Source organism: Amblyomma mixtum, chromosome 7 (assembly GCF_055824585.1).
Source record: "Amblyomma mixtum isolate Tamu chromosome 7, ASM5582458v1, whole genome shotgun sequence".
NCBI classification, from domain to species: Eukaryota; Metazoa; Arthropoda; class Arachnida; order Ixodida; family Ixodidae; genus Amblyomma; species Amblyomma mixtum.
The window spans coordinates 29,085,257-29,109,026 of NC_143018.1; the positions used below are offsets into that span (position 1 = coordinate 29,085,257).

General features: G+C 46.3%; 1 protein-coding gene and 1 pseudogene across 2 annotated transcripts; one reads left to right on the forward strand and one right to left on the reverse strand.

Moving 5' to 3' along the window:
* Window positions 1–2,564: 2,564 nt before the first annotated feature.
* Window positions 2,565–4,869, reverse strand: LOC149335482 (uncharacterized). 2 transcript variants are annotated; one of them, XM_089553819.1, is made up of 3 exons: window positions 4,628–4,869; window positions 3,293–3,654; window positions 2,565–3,210 (listed from the first exon to the last, which is right to left on the reverse strand). In XM_089553819.1, the coding sequence occupies exons 2-3, from the start codon at window positions 3,615–3,617 to the stop codon at window positions 2,909–2,911; spliced, it is 627 nt and encodes a 208-aa protein (XP_089409945.1). In that variant the 5' UTR covers window positions 3,618–3,654; window positions 4,628–4,869; the 3' UTR covers window positions 2,565–2,908. The 2 variants fall into 2 exon arrangements, with proteins under 2 accessions (XP_089409945.1, XP_089409944.1); XM_089553818.1 differs by having other exon boundaries at window positions 3,293–3,676.
* Window positions 4,870–13,540: 8,671 nt separating this feature from the next.
* LOC149335483 (ubiquitin-like FUBI-ribosomal protein eS30 fusion protein pseudogene) lies at window positions 13,541–18,513 on the forward strand (annotated as a pseudogene).
* The last annotated feature ends 5,257 nt before the right edge of the window (window positions 18,514–23,770 follow it).

Consider the following 23,770-nt stretch of genomic DNA (forward strand, 5'->3'; position numbering starts at 1 on the left):
CTCTCTTTCTGTTGTGTTGACTGGCCCGCACCATACTCAACAGAGAACAGAGCTCGTCAGGGACGCCGTAGTGAAGGGCTCCGGATAATTTCGAATACCTGGGGTTCTTCAACGTGCACTGAAATCGCACAGTACACGGGCCTCTAGGATTTCGCTTCCATCGAAATGCGACCGCTGCGGCAGGGATTGAACCGGCGTCTTTCGGGTCAGCAGCCGAGCGCCATGACCACTTCCCCCTTCCCCTACCCCTTCCCGAGAGGCATGGGAGATTGCCCTCCTCAACTGCTCCTTGCTTGAGTCCCAAAAGGCTCTGGTGAAACAGGCGCGAGACCGGGGCCTCGTCATGCGGTGTCCCGGACTAGGGACGCCGACCATGTAGCGGGGCCACTCTGTGGCTCCAAAACTCTATTTCACTAAATAAAAATTTTCACCACCACCACCGCGGCGGCGCAGAAACCGTGAACGTTGCATTGAAACACTTAAACGGAAATAAAACGTTGAAAAAGAGATCAGTACAATATTCGGCACATAAAATAACAGCTCTTCAGGCAGCAGCTGCATAGGTGCGCCTTAAGGTGAGTAGCTACAGGGCCTCGGAGCGAATGATGATGTTCTCCCATGCCATTGTTCGCTGGCGGTAAGACTACTGGGCAGCAGCCAACGCTAACCCTCTTTGCCGAGCCGCTCCCATTCTTCGTGCACCTCTTGGCAAAGGACGACGGAATACATGAGGTAAAGTGGGTGCCGCACCGACTACTTCATTCGCCCTCTAAGTTGTTCAGTATTTAGGTTAGGACTCTTTGTAGCTCGCTGAAAGCACCTTACCTATTCGTCTTCTAGCGGAGTCTGTGGTGCGGAAAGAGGAGTGCAGTGGGTAGATGCACTGATGGAAGATGATGTTGCCTCTGGTGAAAGGACCTTGACGAGCGCAAGGAAGGAAGGGAAAACTTGATTTTCACTAATGGTTTTTCCTGTGGTTAGGGGGCATCTTCAGAGACGTCTTGGTTCTACCCCCAGGAGCCTTCTCTGTCGAAGTCGTCCGCCTCTAATCAATGGTCGGTGTCCCTCAGTCCAGGGCTCCGCTGGCCACTGCCGCCCGTTGAGCTCGCTGTACCAGGCCTTGTTGGTGTTCACAGCGGTCGCTGGACAGCAGAGTCTCCCACTGCTCTGCACTCGGGTTTTGTATTTTGGGGACCACGTCTATGTTTTGGCAGGCCCATGTGATGTGGTATAGAGTAGGTTTTTCGTCGCACCAGGGACATTTGTACGCGTATATCGTAGGGTGCATTTTGTTTAGTATATGTAGGTTTGGGAAAGAGCCTGTTTGTAATTGTCTCTAAGTGACAGCTTCCTCTCTGCTGAGAGATTTGTGCGGTGGCAGATATCGCATTCTTCTGCCTCTATAGTTTTGTAGTATGACCGAGTATTCCCTGGGTCCTGGTGCGAGTTCCGCGGTCTCGTCGGATGCGCAAGGCATCCTGGCGAGTCTCAGCAGCTGAAAGTTGCTTTCACCCTCCAGATCATGATGGGAGATTGCGCCCTCAGTCCTGCTTGTTCTGTGGTCGGTAGCGGACAAGCCTAAATTCGTGTGGACGGTGGAGAACGTGCATACATGGGAGACAAAAATATAAGCACAGTGAGAGCGGCAAACTGCTCGAATCAAACTGAAAAAATCTAACTCATTTACGTATGCACGGAGTACTGTAAATTATACAAAATTAATGATTTATCTGCAAATCTGCGTAGTCACAAATTTTTGAATATTTGCTGTATCGGTGCCATTGGCACAAATGTGACTGATACACAACACAGTCAGAGCGGCTACGTCGGCGGGCTCTACATTTGTCTCAGAAACGAAAGACGAGAGTTCGGCAGCAGCAAAACAAAAAAGTTCTTGTGGTTACCTAGGCATGCTCAGAACGCAACGTTTCAGAGCATGTGCCTTTTTATTTTCGCCTGTTATTGCCACGTGTTTCGGAAGCAGACCACATGTGCGGTGGCGCAAGGAAAAAGACGACGAGATGGCGGCAGTCCCATTCAGCTGCACATCAGTGTGCAGAATCCCCCCGGCTGCATACTTTCAGCACAACGAATCGTCTACGATCCACAGCCAAGCACCACTGCAAATTATGCCGCTTTTATTAAAAAAAAACCTGATCATATTCGGGTATATATATAGCGTTTCATGCTGCGTTGCCTCTCTGTTCAAGATTACGCCAGGTGCTCATTTTCAGACACCAGACCAGCACCCGATTCATGCTACGGTTTGTAAAGGTGTGGAATAACAGATCTACAGCAGTGCATTAATGACTTCTGGACAGATTTAAAGCTTGCAAAGCACTGCCGCATCAGTGAAGCCGTTTGCAGTGCCTAATGACTTGAAATCACGAAATGAAAATCTCACTATTAGCGGAGCACGGACTTATATGCCCAGCAGCCTGGTTAAATATGAACTACAGGAGCGAAGGCACGTTTTGCCATGCATGGCACCGCTCCGAAGAGTGAACGGCGCTTCGCAGGTAGCCGGAATAAAGCTTGAACAATAAAAAGAACAAGCGTTACATTTTCTGCGAAGATGTTTATTTGCGGGTTACAAGTGAGGTTAATGTTATGAAACGCATGCATTGGCGAATAGCCTCCTCAATCAAGGAGAGAAATATTTACGTCAAGAAAATAAAATCTGCACCGGCCCTGTTGGCGCGATTAAAATACGGAATTAAAAACGAGAAGTTTGAACGCTGTAACATTCGCTGCATGCACTGGCCATTGGTGTCAATCTAATGGTAAAAAATAGAGACTGGAGACTTGCATTTCGCGTGTCAAGCCCAGACAACCCACAGTATACAAATGGCGGTGCATGCAGTGATGTTACATTACAACATTGTGCGCACATGCTGAGAACAGGCAGCTACAGCGAATCTTGACTATTTCTTGAATGTTCTTCATAAGTCGCGATGACTGGGGTCAAGTTCTCGAGGAGAGTGCTGCTGTGTTGGGTCGTCATGGTTGATACAGCGGAATGAAAACTCTCCTGGAAGCTGGAACGGCAGCAATCGGGGTTCAGGCTGTACCAGGGGATCCCGCTGAAGACTGGTGGAGCCAGGTTGACACCGGTTTTTGCAGTGTTGGAACAAGGCGACAACCCGGGTCCGTTGCCACCAAATGGAACACCGTCACTTGCGTGCTCTGGGGTGACATTCGCTATACCATCTGCGGAGAAAAACATTGTTCTTCACAAGTTCAGGGATCTGCAAGAAACGCGTGGCTACATATGTTTGGGAAGCTAACTCACCGGTAGGCTTTTGTGCGTCGTCAGCGCTGCGATCTAGGGAGAGATTCATGAACTCCGCACCTGCCTCGGAGCGGTCGTGCCTTGGAACTCTGGAGGGGTGTGGTGTGGACGTAGCTACTGGGCAGAATAAGGAACTGACTGCAGAGTGTTTCAGGCAGTTCTTTTCGGGCGTTGAAGTAGTCGACGAGGGAACGCTAGGACACTTCGTGCGATAACGTCGAACGAAGTTCAGGCCAGACGCCTTCAACTTTTCTTCGTTGATTGCGATGCTGTCGTCTTCGTCGATGTAATAACTGTAATGCGTTGCGTCCAGCTCCGAGTCCATTGCATTCCTTTAAGGATGGCCAGCGAGCTTGTTGGTGCTGGACAGACGAACAGCAACAACTATCAATGAAAGAGAAAACATACTTAATGGAATCTTTAGCGCTAGGACATGAACGCAGATCCTACATACTTAATTTCGAGCTGTTTGCGAAATGCATTCCGCTTGAAAGACTCAAGTCCCGGGAAGAACTGGGGCAAAATGAGCAAATATTTGCCAATAAATGCGCTTCTCAAATTAGCATATAGTTTCCTAGCTGAAACTAGACGAGTATAGTGTGGTGACAGCTATCAGTTAGCGAAGTATCTTCTAGGAAGGAATGCGCCGACGACCTGCGACTAGTTTTCTCAGAACTGGAGACTGGAAAAGAAACTTAAAGTAATCTGAAATTCGCAGCCCCAGTTGCCATCCAATCCGTTTCTTAGCCTCTGTGCAAGCGCCTGTCCACGAAATGCCTGGAGCCCAAAAACTGGAACAAAACCCAGAAAGCCTTTAAACGGCTTGTATACACGCGAGTTCTTGATAATGTCGGGTGCGCCGCGTGCTCGATGTGAGGGAATGAATAAAGCGCCGCTTAGGTATTTGCCAAGGCTGCGAAAATGTGCCGGGGTTTGCGTTACTTCCGAAGATCTCTGCATGGACCAGCACCAGTTTGGATTTTTTTAAAAAAATTGTCTAGTTCTCGCTAAGGCTGGAGAGGTAGGCAGCTTGTAGCATGGGTCACGTCATCCGCGCTTGACGCGTCGCACTGCAGCTAATAGGGGGCGTCCGCAGTCCGCTACAGTAAATTTTGTCCTCTTAAAAAATATTCTTGGGAGACGATTTGAGCAGAACTCTCGAAATACGCAGCTCGCGAAAAGCAAGTCGCTTACAGTAGCTGACGCGTACGGTACTTCGCAAGAAATTAAACCTTTTGTGAACACTTGGAGCCGCACAGTCTGCTCGGGACCGAGATTTCCCAATGAAACATTTCGCACTGGAAATAAAACCGCGGGCACAAATTTCGTACTCACCGGACGGGAGTAGTAACAGCAAAAAAACGTCTTCGTCGCGGCGTCTGTTCCGTCTTCCGCCTTTCACTTCGAGAACTGACGCTCCGTTCAGATTCCGAGGATAAGATAGCACAGCATGCCTGCGTGGGTGAACGCGTCTTTTATACAGTCGGTCAGCTGCGAGGGTGTGGCCGAGGGCATCGAGCGTGTTCCCTATTGCGCATGCTCGGCAAGTTCACCGGAAGCTCGGCCAGCGTTTTTGTGATCGCGGTGGAGGATAGATTACGGCCGAGCAGCTGAGTGCAGACGGCGCACCGGGGAATTCGTGCGGTGCGCAGCTCATCCGCATGGCGATTTCGGCAGCTCGGCCTAGCCGCCTAGAAGTTCCTGAAGCCGCCAGCAGTCTGGGAGTGTTTTGCGGCGTGAGTAGCTGTGACGCCTGCACCATGCCTGCACCCTCATCATTTGTGTCACACTTAGCTTGGAGTGCTGTCGCATTGATTGCTTCGGCGTACTAACGTTTATCTGTGCTTTGTTGCGAGAATTTCCGCAAGCCTCGTCAGTTGTAGTGTATTTGCATTAGTTGCTGCGACGTATGATGCTAGCTATTTGTTTTGCCAGCGTAAGCTGTCGCACTAGTGTTTTTCTCTGATCGTAGCGTTAATCCCCGATTTCGTCGCGTTCTTGCTTGGGATTTTTGGTCCCTTTCACCACTTTATTCTAGCGGGAGCTATGGGCTGTCTCGCTTGCTCAGCCACTGTAATATTTTCAGCGTTTGGATTATAACTCCTGTCGTTCGGATTTGTCGCGAAATAAAGCGGTGTTACGGCTGCTACCGTTCGCGGGGTATGCTCGTCGTGTGAGACCATGCCTTAGGCCCCCGCTCAACGAGGGAAGGCCACTAACACTTCAAACGCAGCGCAGGACTATATGTGAGGAAAACACGCGAACATTGAGACTACATCCCCAGCTGTTAAGATTTTGACGTTGCCAGCTAGTAAAACAAAGCGGACGAAGTGAACAAGGTAATTGCTGACTGCGGCCGTTTTTTAAGTGGAAGATTATGTGCGGGGTCGTCCGCTCCTAGTACGAACACTGCACAGAGTGGCCATGCTTTGCGGAGCGCGAGCGCATCCGGGGAGGCCGCGCATCGAGGCGGCGGCGCAGGCGCATTGGGGCCGGCAGGCCGTGGTGTGTCACGTCCGTGGTTTGGTACGGCCACGCTACGCCTTGTTCGCATTGGGAGTGGACGACCCTGTACGCTCTTAATCAAACGTCTTCGTCAACCACGATCTCGTTTGAACCTCATACTGAAGCGCCCGCGGTCCCATTGAAAACCAAAGTGTCTTGAAAGACTAGGACGTGGGTTCTTCTCGCCTCACATAAATTTACAGTACGACGGCTGTTGGAACGCTCCACAACAAGGTTAAAAGCAAACTCTGTTGCCTGAACAGTTTCGATGGCGGGGGGAACACATGACATGGGGAAGTTCGGAACGTGTTGGGCGTATCCTGCAGCAAAATCGAAGGTCGTATACATTCGCAGAGAACCAGATGATAGACACGCCGACGTCAGGCATGCATGGCGGCGACGGTGCATCCCTAGCTGGAGATGAATTCCCTAAGAAAAACACCAACACAAACATATCCCAGCGCATCCTTGCGCATGTGAACGCATGTGAGCGCATCTTTAATGCGCTGTTAATCCGGAAAATGGCGATGCTTTCCCTCCTTCATGCTTGTCTTATGGAGAGGGGTGAACAAGAGTGGAAAAATTACGGGAACGATGAAAAACTGCTTGTCAGCGCTATCTGACGGCGCGTACGTTGTCGAGATTTGCGTAGTGCGCCCTTCCTAGTTAGCTTGGTTGTTCAACCGCGCAGTTGAGTCGGCCATCGCTTTTGCGAAAGAAAAACCGCAAGGGACGAATCTTTGCTTGCGCATTGGCAGCATATCTGAGCGAGTGAGCTAACCCTCGAGCGCCGCCGCGACCAGTTTTATGAGTCATTCCCTATCGCGGAACTTTGTGCGTAGGAAAGCTGAGATCTGGGCGAGTTGGTATGCATTCATACTAAGTTTACAACCGAGGCCTCAAGTTTACAACCGAGGTTCCAAGCGGCAATCAGCTTCAGTTTTTGGATTTGGCTTTATTTATTGAACGTGGACATGTATGCTGGTATTATTGCCCGAGGTCTGAAAAACCATTGTTGAATTTTTCATCGTGTCACTCCGAACTTATAAAACAAGGTATAGAGGTATCGTGCCTGAAATCCGCTCTCAAAAAGTCGTGCCATGAGAAGACTGCTGATAGCATCACAATGCAGGTCTGCAGATTACGCGCAAATGGTTATCCGGATGAAATAATTTCTAGGGCTTCCGAAAAGCTGATAAAATTTGTAAAAAATGGCCGAACCAATGAAGGCAAGAAGGTAAAAAGACCAGCGGTGGTTCCTTACACGCACGGCTTGTCTCACGGTATCAAGAAGGTTGCCGGCAGGTATGATGTCGATGTTGTGTTTTCTGCTCCCAACAAACTGAGCTCCGTGTGCAAGCAGGTTGCACAGGCAAAGGAAGAAAAGAAGAAAGGCTGCCAGGTAAGCCATGTTTCACCCTCTGTACTATGTGCAGAAAACGTGGTGTACCAAATTCCCTTCTCTTGCGGTGCTGTTTACGTCGGGCAGACCGCCAGATGCTTGAACAAAAGGCTCATGGAGCATGAAAACACAAGGAAAAGTCACCCTCTTAGCCACGTTGCCGCTCATTGTCAAAAGTGCAAATGCAAACATGAAAGGGAGCAAGAAAGGAAATCGGAACAAAATGGCGGGCTTCCGCGCACAAAGTTCCGCTGCAAAAAGTGCAAGTGCGCACCAGAGTACAAGAAAACCGAAGTTCTGTTCCGCCATAAAGATAAGCTCACGCGCGAAATAATGGAAGCGCATCACATCCACAGGCAAGGTGTCGAATGCATCAGCAATCCTTCCGTGACACTTAGCAACAAGGAATTAGCATACATCACTTCCCATGTGACATAGTTTTTGATTTTCACGACCCTTTTTGCTCTTTCTTCTTACTTCTTTGTGTTGTGTTTTCGTATATATACCCTTCCGTCCTTCAATAAACCCAGTTGATAGTCAGCGCCTGTCTTGTCGTTGTCCCGCCTTTTTGCGCTGTTCACCGGTATGTGCGTAGGCTCTGGTTCTGCGCGAATCATTCCGTTCATCGCATTTCTTGAACCGCCAGTATGACGACAAATTTCGTACTGTTTAGTATCTTGCAAGCTGAGTTCAACGACTGGTGGCACAGCTCGGGCAAGGCTCGGCGCCAGAAACCGCCTACTATGCTGTCGCTCTGCTGCACGGCCACGTGTTAATGGCCACCATCGAGTTGAAGCCATACGTTGCTTTAGACTATGTAGAACCTACACGCAAAGTAGTGCTACCACCGGACTTCAGGAGTTTTCCGTGTCTTCAGGGAAAGCCTGGAGACGCGGGTTCGATCCCAGCCGTGGCGGTCGCATTTCGATGTAGGCGAAATACTGGAGGCCCGTGTACTGTGCGATGTGAGAGCACGTTAAAGAACCCCAAGAGGTCTAAAATATCCGGAGCCCTCCACTACGGCCTCCCTCAGAGCCCGAGTCGCTCTGGGACGTTTAACTCCATAAACAATAAAACAGTCAGCTATTTGGTAGAAAAAAATCCGTGCATATTGATTCACAGAATATGTGAGAAAACAAATGTAGAGCGTAGGCGGAGGGCACCACCATCCCCAGGTGTCTCGCTGAATCGAAAAGCAGGTCTTCAGCCCTGTATCCTGATTCTAATCTGTATCACGTACCTCCAAGTTTGTGATCTTGTTTATTTCCTCTTTGTGTGTGCCCGTTAAGGTCTGCAATGAGCTCCCTTTCGGGAGCTCATTAAATATGGAGGATGAGGTAGAATTTCGTAGCCTAAAGAGGCCGCGTGTGTCAACGGCACCTATGCTAAGTGGGCCTTTCGCAGCTTTCCTCTGTGTTTTGTCTGGATTGTGTTTCGCAGTTTTGTGAGAAGCTCACAACAAAACATCGCTTCGATGGTTTTGTTTTGTGGGCATAATCTCTGGTAAGAACACCATGTCAGTTGCAGGACACGCTCAGCATGACATTTCCTGGTCATGGCCCAGCCATGGACTTTTTTTTGGCAATTGTGCCACTCTGTTTTGTCACCTCTTTCATTTCACTTCTACACACTGCTTGCTATTTTTTATTTCTGCTGCCCCAGCTCAGGTGCTTCCAGCAGCGATGGCAGATGCCGGGGCTAGCAACAATCTTTTCCCTTCCATTTACCATGTTTAATAAAACCACTTACTACTACTACTCAACTCATTTCTGATTCATAAATTCTGGGCTCGCAGAGAACACTCAATCGTAGTGGCGAGGCAGTCGAAAAACTCATCGGTGTCGCTCTCGCAAAGGTTCAATATTTTTTTCAGCTGCTTACTTCCGCAAGTCTTTTTGAATCTGCGTAACAAACCATGGAATTGAGCGCACTGCTACCTTTCTCAAGTGCTGGTTGTGTGCATTCAGCCTGAACTCAAGTTAACTTGCTTCGGTATTTGATCAACAGTTAGTTGCCGGTCGCCATGAGCTGCTTGATAACCGGTGGGTAACTACTGAACAAATACCGCAGCAGCTTAACGTATACTTTTAGTGCGGGCTCAATGCACAACATGCCACTCCGGTCTTAAGGATATATGCTGCAGTACTTCAGCCTCTCTAAGCAGCCCGCAGATACTACTCCACACCTCGTTAAAAACTTTACAGGAAGCAGTCGGTGCATTTGATAGAATACAAGCCAACAAATTTCCAAAACTCTTCATTTTTCACTCAATTATCTCTAGTCTTCCGTAATTTTCGACACGGTTCTCACATAATGTGGGTGTACTACGCCGTAATATAGAGCAGTAAAATAGGAGATGAGTAAACATGACTGGATCGTACTTCACACAGGTTGTGTTGAATTTTCGAACTCAGCTCATATTCCGTCCAAAGTAAATGTATTTCACTGGAGTAGTAACTGTTTCAGCACACAGCCACTTTTATTTAAAAAAGTTTGTCAGTATTAACACATTGCTTCTAGGTCACAACGCGCTATTTGCCAAACATGCAGCAATTTTGGTCCTAGAAACTTCTCGTACTTCATTTCCGAAGCCGCGCAGAGACGAAAATATCAAGGAGAGGAACACTACTCTGTTTATGCACAAGTTGATAGCATTTTAGCAGAGATTTCTGCAGATGCATAAAAGAACCGCGATATGTGAGACAGCTACTGAGCCATTTCCTTTCCTCAAAAACCAGCTTTCAATTTCCACAGAACCGCTGACCTCCCACAGTTTACTGAGATGGTAATACCGAACGAAAACGGTGGTAAGACCGCAGCGGTGGCCCAGTCGTTGAACATCCGCCTCGCATGAGGGAGGTGCGAGGTTCGATCCCCAGTGCGCCTGGTACCCACTAGTGATACAATGGGTATCAGCTTTCCTCTGCCTGGTGCTCGGCTTCTTTAGGGCGATATGCTTGGAAAATGGCTCTTTGACCCCACCTTGGGCAAAAATAATAATAAGGCACTCTTTGGCCACTGATGCCCTTGTGCTATAAAATTTCATCATCATACAAAAGGTGATAGAAGTTACTGTTTTTTTACCAAAATCGCAAGTACATAGTCAAGACCGAAATTATAATTAATCGCGACATGAACGGTTTTGGGAATGTCATGAATGTTTGACATTTTCGTGTTGTCTCGACGGGACAGTGAACTCAGTATTTTTTTGGACCAACTTTAGCTTGCAAAATAAAGTCAACTCGGCGCTTGCAAAAGCGGTCAGTGATCTTGGGGCAGAATGGGCTGAGAATGGCGGTCATTTTCGCCAGCGCTGAATTTAAAGCCAACAGCGAGCTTTGGAGACATTTTGAAACTCCGACCACATTCTCACCCATCTTCGAAATTGTGGTTGTTTTATGATTGTTGCAGAGCAATCCGATTGCACCATGTGTAGCGGACAGAAATGATAAGACAGCATACGGGTGGAGACAAACAAATGACATGAAAAAACCAAAGGTCTTGTGGAAAAATTTACTTCTGTTCATTACAATGAGCTTCGTCGACCTTATTGCTATTCAGTGAACTTTCATTTCGAAGAACATTTCCTAAAGGTCTTCAGAGTTCAGTGAAGTCGTATTTTAAAACTTCTCTCCAGCAGCCGTAATTAAAAAAATATTCCATGTTACACTTGTAGTCGAGGGTTTGACGGCATACCGTCTGGTCAGGAATCATGGTGATGAGGATTGGTGGTCACTGGCCAAAGTCAATAAAGAAAGACGTTTCGGGAGCGCTACGGCTCCCTTGTTCACTATGAAGCAATCGGCGCACGGATCCGTCCTCTTGTAGCACTCAGTAGCGTTTTTAATGATTTAGCATAGATAGGATGTAGAGTCCCGTCATTCCTGTTTAGTGTGTTAGACGATGTCTGTATGATAAGTGACTCAAGATTCTGCCGTGCTGATGTGTTCTTTTCTGTTGTCAATATCTTTACTTGATCCCAGTTAATCTCGTGGCCGGATTCTTGCACACGCTCGGCGATGGCGTTAGATGTTACTTTCAGGTTACTCATAGAACGACGTCCGAAACCTGGAAGTAACATCTAACGCCATCGCCGAGCATGTGCAAGAATCCGGCCACGAGATTAATTGGGATCAAGTAAAGATATTGACAACACAAAAGAACACATCAGCACGGCAGAATCTTGAGTCGCTTATTATACAGACGTCGTCTAACACACTAAACAGGAATGACGGGACTCTACATCCTATCTATGCTAAATCATTAAAAACGCTACTGAGTGCTACAAAAGGACGGATCCGTGCGCCGATTGCTTCATATATTGAACAAGGGAGCCGTAGCGCTCCCGAAACGTCTTTCTTTATTGACTTTGGCCAGTGACCAGCAATCCTCAACACCATGTTACACTTGTAAGCACATCGAACGCATGAACTTCAAGAAGCGAACGCCGCGAACACACTATGATTCTATGACAAACGTAGGAAATAGTAAAGACTTAATAACAAACAGGCTGCTGACAATTGATTTTTTTTTTAAGCATAAAGAGCTTCTAGTTTTCATTTGTGGCTAAATCAAGCGAATGTTCTACAGAAACTGTTGAGAACCTGAGGCCAAACATGTGCCACCGCGGTGCATCAGTGGTTATGGTGCTGGGCTCCTGACCCGAAAGACGCGAGTTCGATCCCGGCCGCGGCAGTCTCATTTCGATGGAGGGGAAATGGTTAAGAGCCGTGTACCGTGTGTTATCAGTGCCCTTTAAAGAACCCCAGGAAATGGAAATTAAGCGGAGTTCTCCCCTATGGCGTCCCTCATAGCCTAAGTCGCTTTAGGACGTTAAACACCACAAACCAGCCAAACATAAAAGCAAACTTGACCGCAAACTGCTGAACTTAATGGAATGACAGCCAGCAGAAAAAATTGGAAGGGAAATTTGAGCTCCCTTGAGGGTAAGAAGCGATAGCTGTAATGGATTAATGGCTATATATACGGGTTTAGGTTATATGCGGGAATGTTTTGTGACATCGCTCTTAAGTTAATATGTAACAGAAAATATGTAACAGGAATATGATTCTGCGTTCAATATTCCCCTGTTATTCGCCAGCCGTGCAGTAGCGAGTTTTTTGTTTTGGTTTACCCTGGGTTATCCGTTGATAACATGTTTTTTTTTCGTGTCCCGTTATGCAAACTGAGGATGTGCGAAAGTTTTTTCCCCGAACGATTTCTAGCTGGATAAGGATCAAAGTGTGTTAACCTCAGCCTATGCCTTGAGAAGTTTCCCGGAACAAGCGTTGATGAAATGGAATAAATTTGATGAAATTTTTGTATACTGCATTTACCATTGCATTTAAAATAAAGTAAACAATGCTTGAAAGCGAGCTCTGAGGATTACGCGAGAAATGTGCAGCTCAAAGAAAAATAAAGGAGGGAAGTGAGGAGGGGCCTGTGGAAACGTGTAAATTATCTTAACCTTACATAGAAATTGTGGCATGCTAAACATTATTTTCTGTACACCATGAAACATCCTTCCTGATTCACTGCAAAAGTTCTGAAAATTATTGTCAGAAAACAAATAGAAATAAGCGTATTACATGACGGTGCGCTGCTCGTTGAGAAGTTCATAATGTTTGAGTTTTTAATAAGTATTTTCAAAGAGAGTGTTTTTTAAACCTACTTTTTTGGACGACCCAGTAATATATCTTCTCACTTGATGCATGATAATATTTCCTAACCTGGAGCCATTTTTAATGCTATGAGAGCTTAATACTCAACCTACTGCAGGATGTTATTAGATAACATATATATGTTTTACATTTTCATGTCAGTTAGCATTTTTCATATTTCGCTAGCTTTTTTTACATGCCGGAAAAAAGGCCACGTATGACGTGCGTTGGCACAAAACACTGAATATTGTTTCTTAACCTCTTAACAACTCAACGAAACGCACGTGGCCCTGAAGTGAATATTAAAATTTTTGCATAATTATTCGTAGGTAATGAAAAAAATAAGATGGGATTAAAAAAAATACTCCGAGGAGCGCCACACGACGGGAAGAAATGCCTTTGGTTACACCTAGCTTCCGCTTGTCACTTTAATTTATTCCTTATTTCAGATTACTTGAAACATCCTGTGTAAGTAATTAACCTCAGAAATATGTTCTGTGCAGAGGAGATGGACCAGCACTTTCAAGCGTTGAGCATTAAACTTTAAATGTACTCAGATCACTCTAGTGTTTTCCGATCCTAACGTTGTCCAAGATCATCAACGACAGCGTACAGCTAGTTACACACAATCTGTTAAGCAATATCGACGCCGCTCTTGAGGGTATTGACACCTACTTAATCATGCGGCGAAACCGCTTCAACCCGTTGGTTTGCCTCACACGCTGCTTACCACTGGCTGAAATTTCAGTTTCTTTACTGGCATACATACCTCCGAGTTCCATAGAAGTGGGATGACAAATCCAAATTTCTTGGCAAAATAATTTCTCCGATCTAAATTCCTCGTATCACCCTGGTAATGGACTACGTATATATAGTGTTTATTCTTGCCTAAGTTGCTCTTCGCATTTTAAGGCCTGCTGGAATCTTCGCATAATGATGTTCCCTTTCCCCGTGTTTACGATGCGAAAAAGTGCTGCTCGACGCATAATATTTCTGTCTGTGGCCTGCGTTGAACCTCAAGAAAAGCGAACGCGTGTATTAATGCACGCAGAATAAGCGGCCGCCAAGCGGTGAACCTTGTGATTTGCGCGAAATTCAGAGTTGCATCAGGGGTTTTCAGGGCAGTATATTTATTTATTTATTTATTTATTTATTTATTTATTAATTAATTTATTTATTTATTTATTTTTTAGAGATACTGTCGGTCCGGTCAGGACGAAGGCATTAGTGGTGTAACAAGGGTAATGCAGACAATAAAATGGTGAAAATGGTAACAAAACACAAGGGCGCGCGGTCCAGTCGGTACTAAGTTTAAACTCTTCTATAATCGGGCTGATCTGTTTGCGACAAGAAAACTTGTCCGCCGCGGTGGCTCAGGGGTTACAGCGCTCGGCTGCTGGCCCGAAAGACGCGGGTTAGATCCCGGCCAGGGCAGCCAAATTTTTATGGAGGCGAAATTTTAGAGGCCCGTGTGCTGTGCGATGTCAGTGCACGTTAATGAAACCCAGGTGGTCGAAATTTCCGGAGCCCTTCACTACGCCGTCCCTCATAGCCAGAGTCGCTTTGGGTAGTAAAACCCCAATAAACCAAAGCATGCAACAAGTAAACATTCGCGAAAGTCTCGATACAGCGAAACACGGAACAATATGAGAACATCATGTTTAACACAATATGGCATTAAGGAATATGTGATAAGGACAAAGCATGAAAATCTTCCAACTAGGTCCGGCGAAAGCGACATGTCAACGCACGATCGTGGTCTTTTCAATGAAAGGTCACTGGTTTATTTTTAATTCTAAGAAAAAGACCACTTTATGTCGATATATGCATACACGCTCAAAAGGGGCCACATGCTAAAAGCTAAGGAAATGGCTTGAAAATGCTTCTGGCCTTCACACATAAACATTCAGAGTAGAGTTCTTTCACCTTGATCGAATCTGTTTTATCTGGCATGAGGCTGCGCAGAATTTTAATGCCAAAAGTATTGTGCTTCATGCTTGATTTTATACATTAATGCCTGCTTTATGGCGTGGCAACTAGAACTAATTTATACACTTCGCTTTTGGCAACTGACAGAATATATATATGTAGTGTGTGGTCATGTCACTTGCACAAATAACCAAAATACCTCTTAGAGTATAAAAGCGGTCCCTATACGCGCATCTTGATTCGAGTTAGACGTTCTCATTTCCGTTCGAATCTCACAAGAAATATGAGATATGCTATACTGGTTTCGTTGGTTGGACTTGTATCTGCCAGTTATGACTTCGCAGGTCGGCCCACTCTTGACGACGTAGTCAAGGTAAGTGAAAGCACTTCTCGGCAGCGCATATCCATGACAGCTCGTCAAAAGACCACTTTACTTTTAAAAATGTTTCTTTCAAGCTTCTAACAGCGGAATTATAGCGAGTTGCTTAAAACCGACTCCGAAAAAAAAACATCAGCATGGACAGGGGTTGCAGCCTTCGGGCTACGGCCGCTTATCTGTTTTTTCAGCCAGCGTCACAACTTCGCTGTGTGAACCGGGGTGCCAGTGCCATGGCCTTACGTGGCCTGTACACATGCGCGTAATGTGAGGGCTGTGCGGTGGCCCTGAGACCTTGCACGGTCCAAACTTGCTTGCTTAATAAAGTTTTCCATCCATCCGCTTCGGCAGACGCGGTTGTTTCGATGCGCGTCTTTACTCTTTTTCTCTTTCCTCATATCTTTCAACTGTCTTCTTTCTGCACGTGGCAGCGGTGGTGGCTCGGCTTGAGCCAGTTGGCAGGCCCGTACACTTTTCTTTTTCATCCTTCTCTCAGTCGCAACCAACATCAGTATGAGCGGGCACGCACCTTTGACGCACAAATCAAACATATTTACCGAGTAGGGTGACCAGAGCACATGCCCACGAGTGTGCGAAACCCACCTGAAGAAACGCAAACCAGATACGTAGCGTAGTGAGCGAGTTGGTTTTGCATCTTTAAGGAACGAAACAGCGCAACTATACCGAAGGACCAGAAAAAGAGAGACACGAACCGCTTGTGTTCGTCTCCTTTTCTGGTCCTTCGTTAGAGTTGCGCTGTTCCATTCCTTAAAGATGCAAACCAGATTCCAAGGTTAATTAGGCTGAAGCCAAAAAACCAAAAACGACCGGCCGTTATAGTTCCTTGTATGCTCCACCTGTCGAACAATGTCAAAAAGTTGGCTAATGGGGTAAAAGACGAATTTCACCGCTCCCTGCAAGTGATCTCATATTTGTGCTGTAAACAGAGCAAAAGCTCCTAGAAAGTTAGATTCAACACGAAACTTTCTATATAGAGTCCACCGCAGATGTCGTTTACGTGGTGCCTCTCACATGTGGCGTTGAATACATAGGCGAACGTGTCAGTGCTGCAATTATAGGGCTAAAAAGCAAAAACAGAATGCAGGGGAGAAACGGATATGTAACCATCTGGCCATACGTTGCAGAAGTTCCAAATTGGCTTTCTGTTTAGGGAAATAAAGATTCATGGACCATTAAAAAGATAGACCAGAAAGATAAGTAACAAAAAAAGAAAAGTCAGCAAAAAAGAGAAGTGAATAAAAACGGTCTCATTGGAGTGAGCAACACGTCGCTGCCGTGAAGTTGTGAAGAGATTGCTTTTTTGATCGATTCGATACCTTTCTTCTCGCTGCATCTTTTCTGGGTTGGCAAGTGTTTTATCATTCAGTGAGTCAATCTGGGTTCCCTTTTTTCTTTGTAGTGGTATTGAGTGGTTTTTGCGGAAAACCACTCTTAACCATTACACGGTTTCAAATTTTCATGCTCCTTAGTTTATAATAGCCATTATTACAAGAGGTACATTTATTTTCCACTCAGTGATAAAGAGACCCAGGTTGCCACGGCGGCTCAGTCGTTGTGGTGCTCGGGTGCTGACTCTAAAGTTGCGGTCGCATTTCGATGGAGACGAAATCGTAAAGGTCCATGTACGGACCCCTATATGGTCGAAATTATCTGGAGCGGTCCACTACGGCGTCCCCATAGCCTGAGTCGATTCGGGTCGTTAAACGCATTAAACCAGCAACGAGAAATGGCACCAGCGCGAATGAATAAGGGATGAAAGACCCCGAACGCTGGTCTTAGACTGGGTCTTACTTCACAAGCGACGCCCGTCTACATACTAGGTGACGCCAAATACACCTAGCGCAAGAGGAGAAGACAGCAACTACCCCAAAAAATGGCAAACAGAAAAATCAGACGAGTGAAACATATCACGTTTTCCTTTTTCCTCTTTCTCTGTTGTATTATTTCGCAAGCGTGCGGTTCATGAATTCTTTTAGTCTATTTTTGCCTAATTGCAATGGAAGGGCAACTGCTGCAGTCATCCTAAAAAAGCCCCTAAAAATTTCCTGACCCGTCTTGAACAACTCGATCAACTTGAACAACTCGCGTGTACGGTAAATAGCTTGCAAATTGGCTTATACGAGCAGCAGCGAAAGGGATGATGCTAACGAATTTTTATGGACCAAATCAGTTTGGCCGAAGTGCACTATGCATAGGCCTTTCGGTTTACACATGGTGGGATCAAAGACAATTTTCAGAGTATTTGAACCCATGTAAGCCGAGAACCTGGCCTATAGGAAATGCTTGTACCCATTGTGTCACCGTTTGTTACCCGGCTGCACCGGGGTTCGAATCCCGAACCTCCTCCAGTCAGGGCATTCACTACCGGACTGTGATCCACAGGAGAGTGGAGAGCATTTTTCACGCAAGAGTGGAATGCTGTATACAGCAGCGACCTCACAGGAAGCGTATTGCGTTGCATTCTTACTAGTGCATGCCGGCCTCCTCTTGGTGGAATCTATTAGGTGGCACACGCGTGCCAGACTATCCTAAGCGGGAAATGTCAACGAAATTCCGTATTGTTCGAGCAGCCATTCTGAGGCGTTGTGACAGCTGATGTATTTTATCGGTGCTCACCTATGGGGCAGAGACATGAGTATTAACGGAAAGTGTTAAACTTAATTTGAAAGAACGTGGTGACCTATATAATGGAATGCGATAGGCGTAACGATAACAGACAGGAAGAAAGTAGGCTGGATCAGGAAACAAACGCGGGTTAATGACATCCTAGTCGAAATCAATAAGAGGAAGTAAGCTTGGACAGGGCACGTAATGCGATATACTACACAGAGGCAACGCGCTTAACCATTTACTGACTAACAGAAAACAAATGACACGACACCGAAAGCGTGCGGTTCTGCTTCGCCAATCCCTGAAAAGAGGTGGAAATCAAGATCGCGAGTCATCCAGTGCCAAGAGAGCAACGCCACTGATATGACCGGCGAAGAGATACTGGCGTTCCTCAAGGGCTACCTTCACGCAGCCGAGGGCATCGCGCATGAGGACCAACGGTTATACTTGGGGGAAGGGGGCGGGGTCAAGCCGCTTAACGATGAGCCTGACCTATGTTGCTCTCGTCAACGCTGTTGCGTCTTTAGTTGAAGGCGAGATCCACGGCTCCTTGGCATGTGCACGAAGAATCAGGGGTCAGATTCCCAAGCTAGAGAAACAAGAAAAAGAGAAAAAAGTCTGGCCGCCCAAGAGGCGCGTCCAGCACAAGAGGAACTTCGTGAATGCGCTGGTTACCTTTGCCTACAGGACGAGACCCAACGCTAACCAGGCGTCATAGAGATAGGGAATGGACAGCTGTAGTCATTCTCACCAAAAAGAAGTAAAGGGCTAAAATGGACCTTACCGCACAGGGCGGCTTTCGGTCCTTCGCGGATAGATTTTCCAACCAGGGAGTGCAAAAAGAATGCCGCCGCTACCAAAACGGCAATTTCCCATAAAGAGCTGGGTCATTTTTCCGTGGGTTTAGGTCCCATAATGGCCGAGCACCAGGCTAGGAGCACCCTCGTACCTATTTTACCGGTAGTTACTCGGAGACATCGAAGTGCCTCCCATGACCTCCCATGACCACAGAACCACAAGGCCAACCGTGGTTGGAAAGGGGGGCCCGGCAGCCCCCGTATAGAGGAAGTGCTATAGACTCCCGTTCCAGATGGAGCGCATTAAGTGGCCGAGCACATGGCGGGAGGGCGTCTGTACCCTTTTATGCCGATGGGTTTTCGCCGCTGGAACTTCGGGTCCTCCCACAGACCAGGCTGGATGCTTCGAGATTTGCGGGCATCCCGTAGTGCCACTTGAGGGAGGTCCGAGCGTTGCAGCTCCACACGGAGGACTGGACGGCAAGCCGTGAGCGGGGGGGGGGGGGGGGGGGGGGGAGGTGTTCAGTCATGCCTATTTTACTGGTAGGTAGCCGGCGACACTCATGACAGGCGCCTCCTATCGCCTCGGCGGACGCTCCATAATGGTGTCGTCCATGGTGTTGGGAAAGGACGCCCAGTATCCTCTTTGGAAACGGTTCTCAGTCCCATCTTATGTCCCCTTTCAAGATGCCACCTCTTTGAAGGCTGTTCACCGAGCCAGGAGACGTCTCTACCTATTACAAAAGCTGGTTGGTTCCCGGCGGCACTGGGATCTAACCTAGCACCTTCCGAATGCGAGGCGGGTGCTCTACCACAAGGCGACTGTTTCGGTCAGTAAACTATACGCCGCGTTGGTTGCATAAAGTACTATCGCGGACAAAAGTTGGCAGGACTCGAGTTCTTGGAAAAACATTTATTGTAGGTGCACCTCGCTACCCATTCGCCTCATATTGTATGACGGTATTAAAGGCCTAAACTTGCTCCTTCCTCCGGTAACAATGTCAGGCGACTGGGTAGCAAGGTGGAGCTAGAATAAGCGTTTTTCCAAGAATTCGCATCCTGCAAACTTTTGTCCCGTATAGTACAACCAACTATGCTCAGTTCTCGCACTTTTATGTTATGTGAAGGCAAGATAACGAATGGTCGTTAAAGCCAACGGACTGGATTCCAAGACAAGTCGAGCGTACCAGGCAGAAAGTTAGTTTGGCGAATGAGATTAAAACGTTTGCGGGGATAAGGCAGCCGTGGTTCACACAGGACAGCTTTAATTAAAGAGAAATTCGAGAAGCCTTCATACGGCACTGAGCGCAGTCATGCTGATAAGGATTATGTTTACAGTTTTGATATCTGGTGACTCTGACCATTCTTTTTTTTTATTTGATACCTCAAATGCCTCTGGTATGGGGCATTACATGAGGGATGGGCATGACAGTTAAACAATAATGGTCTTGATGGCGTTCTTAAAATGGATGGCGTTGATGTGATGCACGGCGTCCTGTGGTAGATCATTCCAGTCCCGGGATGACGTTACGAAAAAAGATCGAGAATGAGCGGTGGTTCTTGCGGTGGGGGCGTAGACGGCCTTATGGTGGTTAATACGGCTTGAGAGGCGATAAGCAGGGGATATGACCGATGCCCCTAAAGATGAATGATAAAACATATGAAAGAGGCACAATCGAGAAATTTTTCGTCGCGTTTCAAGGCTGGGTAAGTTAGCTCTAAATTTTAAAGCAGACACACTAGTGTAGTACGAATAATCAGAATAAATGAAGCGGATAGCTCGATTTTGTATTTTATCTAAGGTTAAACAGAGGTTAGACTGGTGAGGATCCCATATTGCTGCAGCATATTCTAGTTTAGGACGGACAAAAGTTATGTATGCTAATGATTTGATAGATGGGGTGGCAAATCGTAGATTACGCCGTATGAGACCAAGGGTACGATTAGCCTTCGCTTACATTCGCTCCTGTAAGTGTAGCTTCTCATTGAGCATATTACCCCCAGCGAATTTTAGGTCACGAATCAGGCTTTCGGCTACTGACGCTACAATTTTCCTTCGGATGCCGTCATTCTGCAATCGCTTTATTTGTACGAGCACATTGACCTGGTCAAGAACTTGATGCTGACTCGAATTAGCGAGAGCACGCACTTATCCACTACGCTTCTTTTTCTGAACTTCAAGTGAACCATTTGTAAATTCTAAATGAGTTTATTAGCTCATGGCTTGTTCTTTAAGAACACGCGTGTCTCTTCTAGACTGAAACAGGCATCTAGGAGCTGAAAACCGACGTTGACAAGTTCGATTGAGAAATTGATGTTTAAGGACGCTGTTCACGATAACATCTATATTCTGAGCTTGTGTCTTATTCATAACCACAAGGTTAACTTCTACATATCTGAAACTTTCATCACGCTGGCGTTGCAAAGTGACGCTTGAATGTGCTTGTCACACGCAATTAAAGGAATTTCGCTCCACTTTTGCTCCCTAGAACTTTAGTAATGGTGTTTCAATCGTGTCTATAACGTTTCCGCCATCAACCTTTTAGACGTTGAATAGCCCTCCTGTTCTATTCGAATTATTCTAAGAATCTCCGCAAGTCCTTGAGAGCACACCACGTATAGGAAACATAAGGTGCTAAATGGGACACATAAAAAATTAGCGAACAGTCCTTAATTTCAAACAATAGAAAATGAAGTGTTATTGTGTTTTAAAGTGATATCGACTGTATGAGGAAATAGCTGAATAATTTTTTTTAATACGAGGCGACTTTACAGATTTGAGCCGAAAGGACATTCATATCTCTGCGGTGAATGTTGAGCCTGTCGCCTTCGCATGCATCATAAGGTGCTTAGCCGTCCAAGTCCAGCGTTCGGCTGTACAGTCTTCTTCACGTTGAATGTGTGTGCGCTGCAAGCAGCTTTACTACTTTGATAGTGTCTAGCAGCGGCGTCACCACCTATAACGATGATTTAGAAAGTCTTGTTATACCGCAAGTTCAACGTGGAAGGTGGTCAATTTGAAAAGAAGTAGCCCTTTGACAGCAGAATTATGCCAGCGAAGACCTTCCGACTGCCAAAATAGAGAACCCCGCTTGGCTCGTTAAGTTACTTTTACGAAAGTAGGCAACAATACGAGAGGATAAAAAGCGGAAGGAATGTTACTGACGTTGTTTTATTGGGAAAGGGCGTTATAGCGATTTCACTCAGTAAAAAAAAAAGTGTTCGCATTGTCTGATGTCCTCACAGGCACGCACTGGGCAATTTGGAGATGCGCCAAGACAATAAACATTCCATGAGAAGAAAAGTACGCGACAAATTAAATAATACCCTTAGCAAAAACTAATACGTTTGGAATATAGGGTGGGCTATTTAAAATGTATTTTAAACATATTTTGTATTCATGAATGCACTAAAAATATGTAGGAAATACGTTTCTGAAATTTCATGCTTGGTATTCGAAATATATTTTTAAAATGTGCCAAAAATACCGCACTTAAAGCATACTTCGAGCACTTTTCAAATACGTGAAAAAATATGTATGCAGTTTTAGCATCTTGTCAGTGTATTAAAAGTGTATTTTCGGAAATATGAAATTAATTCATCGAAAGTATACTTCAATTCTGGAAAACGGGCAGCCCTTGTAAACGTGTATGTATGCAGTTTTAGCATCTTGTCAATGTATTAAAAGTGAACTTTCGTAAATATGAAATTAATTCATCCGAAATATACTAACAAACGGGCAGTCCTTTTAAACGTCTTTGCACACTTCTATCTGCCGTTGAACTGTCCAGTGCTCGAAATCGCGTTTCGGGAAAAGGCATTTGCGTGTCTTCAATGTATTTGAAGTGTACTTCCGTAAATACGCCATTAATTCGTCCAAAGAACACTGAAATTCTAGCAAATTGCCAGTCCGCATTAGCATGTTTGCAGCGCACTACAAGCTGTCGTTGAACAATCTGATGCTCAAAATCGAGTTTCGGGACATCGCATTTTGGCGCATTTTGGTGAAAGTAAAGTGTACTTTCGTAAATGCGCAATTAATCCGTCTGAAGTATATTTAAATTCTGACAAATGGGTTGTCCGCGTAAACATATTTGCATTACACTTCAAGCTACCGTGGAACAATCTAGGGCTCGAAATGACGTTTCAGCGAAGAGTGAAAACTTTCCCTTTCTCGTCATCCTTTCGTTTATGGTAACTTCTAGCAGGAAGGTGATCACCACTTATACCCCTGCTACACGGGCGCTTCGAATGCCTTCCAGCCGAATGTCATCTAACGATGCTACACGTGTTCTGTCTAAGGGAGTGCTTGAAGATAATATTACGCCAATGAATATTAACCGCGTCAGCATGAAATTTCCCCGGGAGTGCGCCGATGAGGACGACTGCACTCATACTGTTGTTTACATCGCTTGTTTACATAACATAAAGCGCAATCTGCGCTTTCGTTCTATTAAACAATCTGTTCTCTTTTTTACTGGTTGTACTCGTGCTTGTTTACGCAGTGCGACAATATGTGGGAAGCGATGATGCGATCGAACGCCTGAGAAAGCCGGGTTGTTGGCATCGCACAGGACTGGCGCTTCTCGCTTCTTGTCCCGGCTTTCTCCGACGTGACCAGTACTTTTTTTTAAACTACTTTATCCAGAAGTATGTCTGGCGACTGTTCGCTTTAACTGAAACGGCCTAACTTGTTATCCACAAACTAGCGTCGGCGACGACTGCTCCTGGCCGTAAAGCACGGCTCGGCAGTCCGGGTCACACCGGCGATTCCCGTTCATCGTACGCGTGCCCTGCGATGTAAGCAATAGTTGATTTCAGGTCACTGTTGCCAAAACTACACCTGGTGACCATTTGCATTCGCTAAGCTTGTGATTCGCTCTTCACAACCGCCGAAATCACAGATCCAACCCTGCGAACTCGCTGGGCCTAGTCGTCGCGGAAGGGAACAGAGCCGTCGTCGATTGAAATTTATTTGGCAAGCGCTTATCGCTGGTGAGTGTTCAGGTGTGCACACGTGAAATATAGCCGTTCGTTTCACTCATTTAGAAGCGCGAGCATATACACACCACCGCCTCATCACCGTGCTCTCGCTCAGCCGCCGACAAGGCTGACCGTCCGCCGACCGGATTCGTCGGTGTCGTTGGCCTGAAAAACGTGTCCCTCTAGAATCATATT

What these genes read in the sequence shown, in the direction of transcription:
- LOC149335482 (XM_089553819.1), bottom strand. Translation starts at nt 3,617, where the DNA reads ATGGACTCGGAGCTGGACGCAACGCATTACAGTTATTACATCGACGAA. An exon ending in CGACGCACAAAAGCCTACCG is followed by an intron (nt 3,211 to 3,292) that starts GTGAGTTAGCTT and finishes TTTTCTCCGCAG; the next exon opens with ATGGTATAGCGAATGTCACC.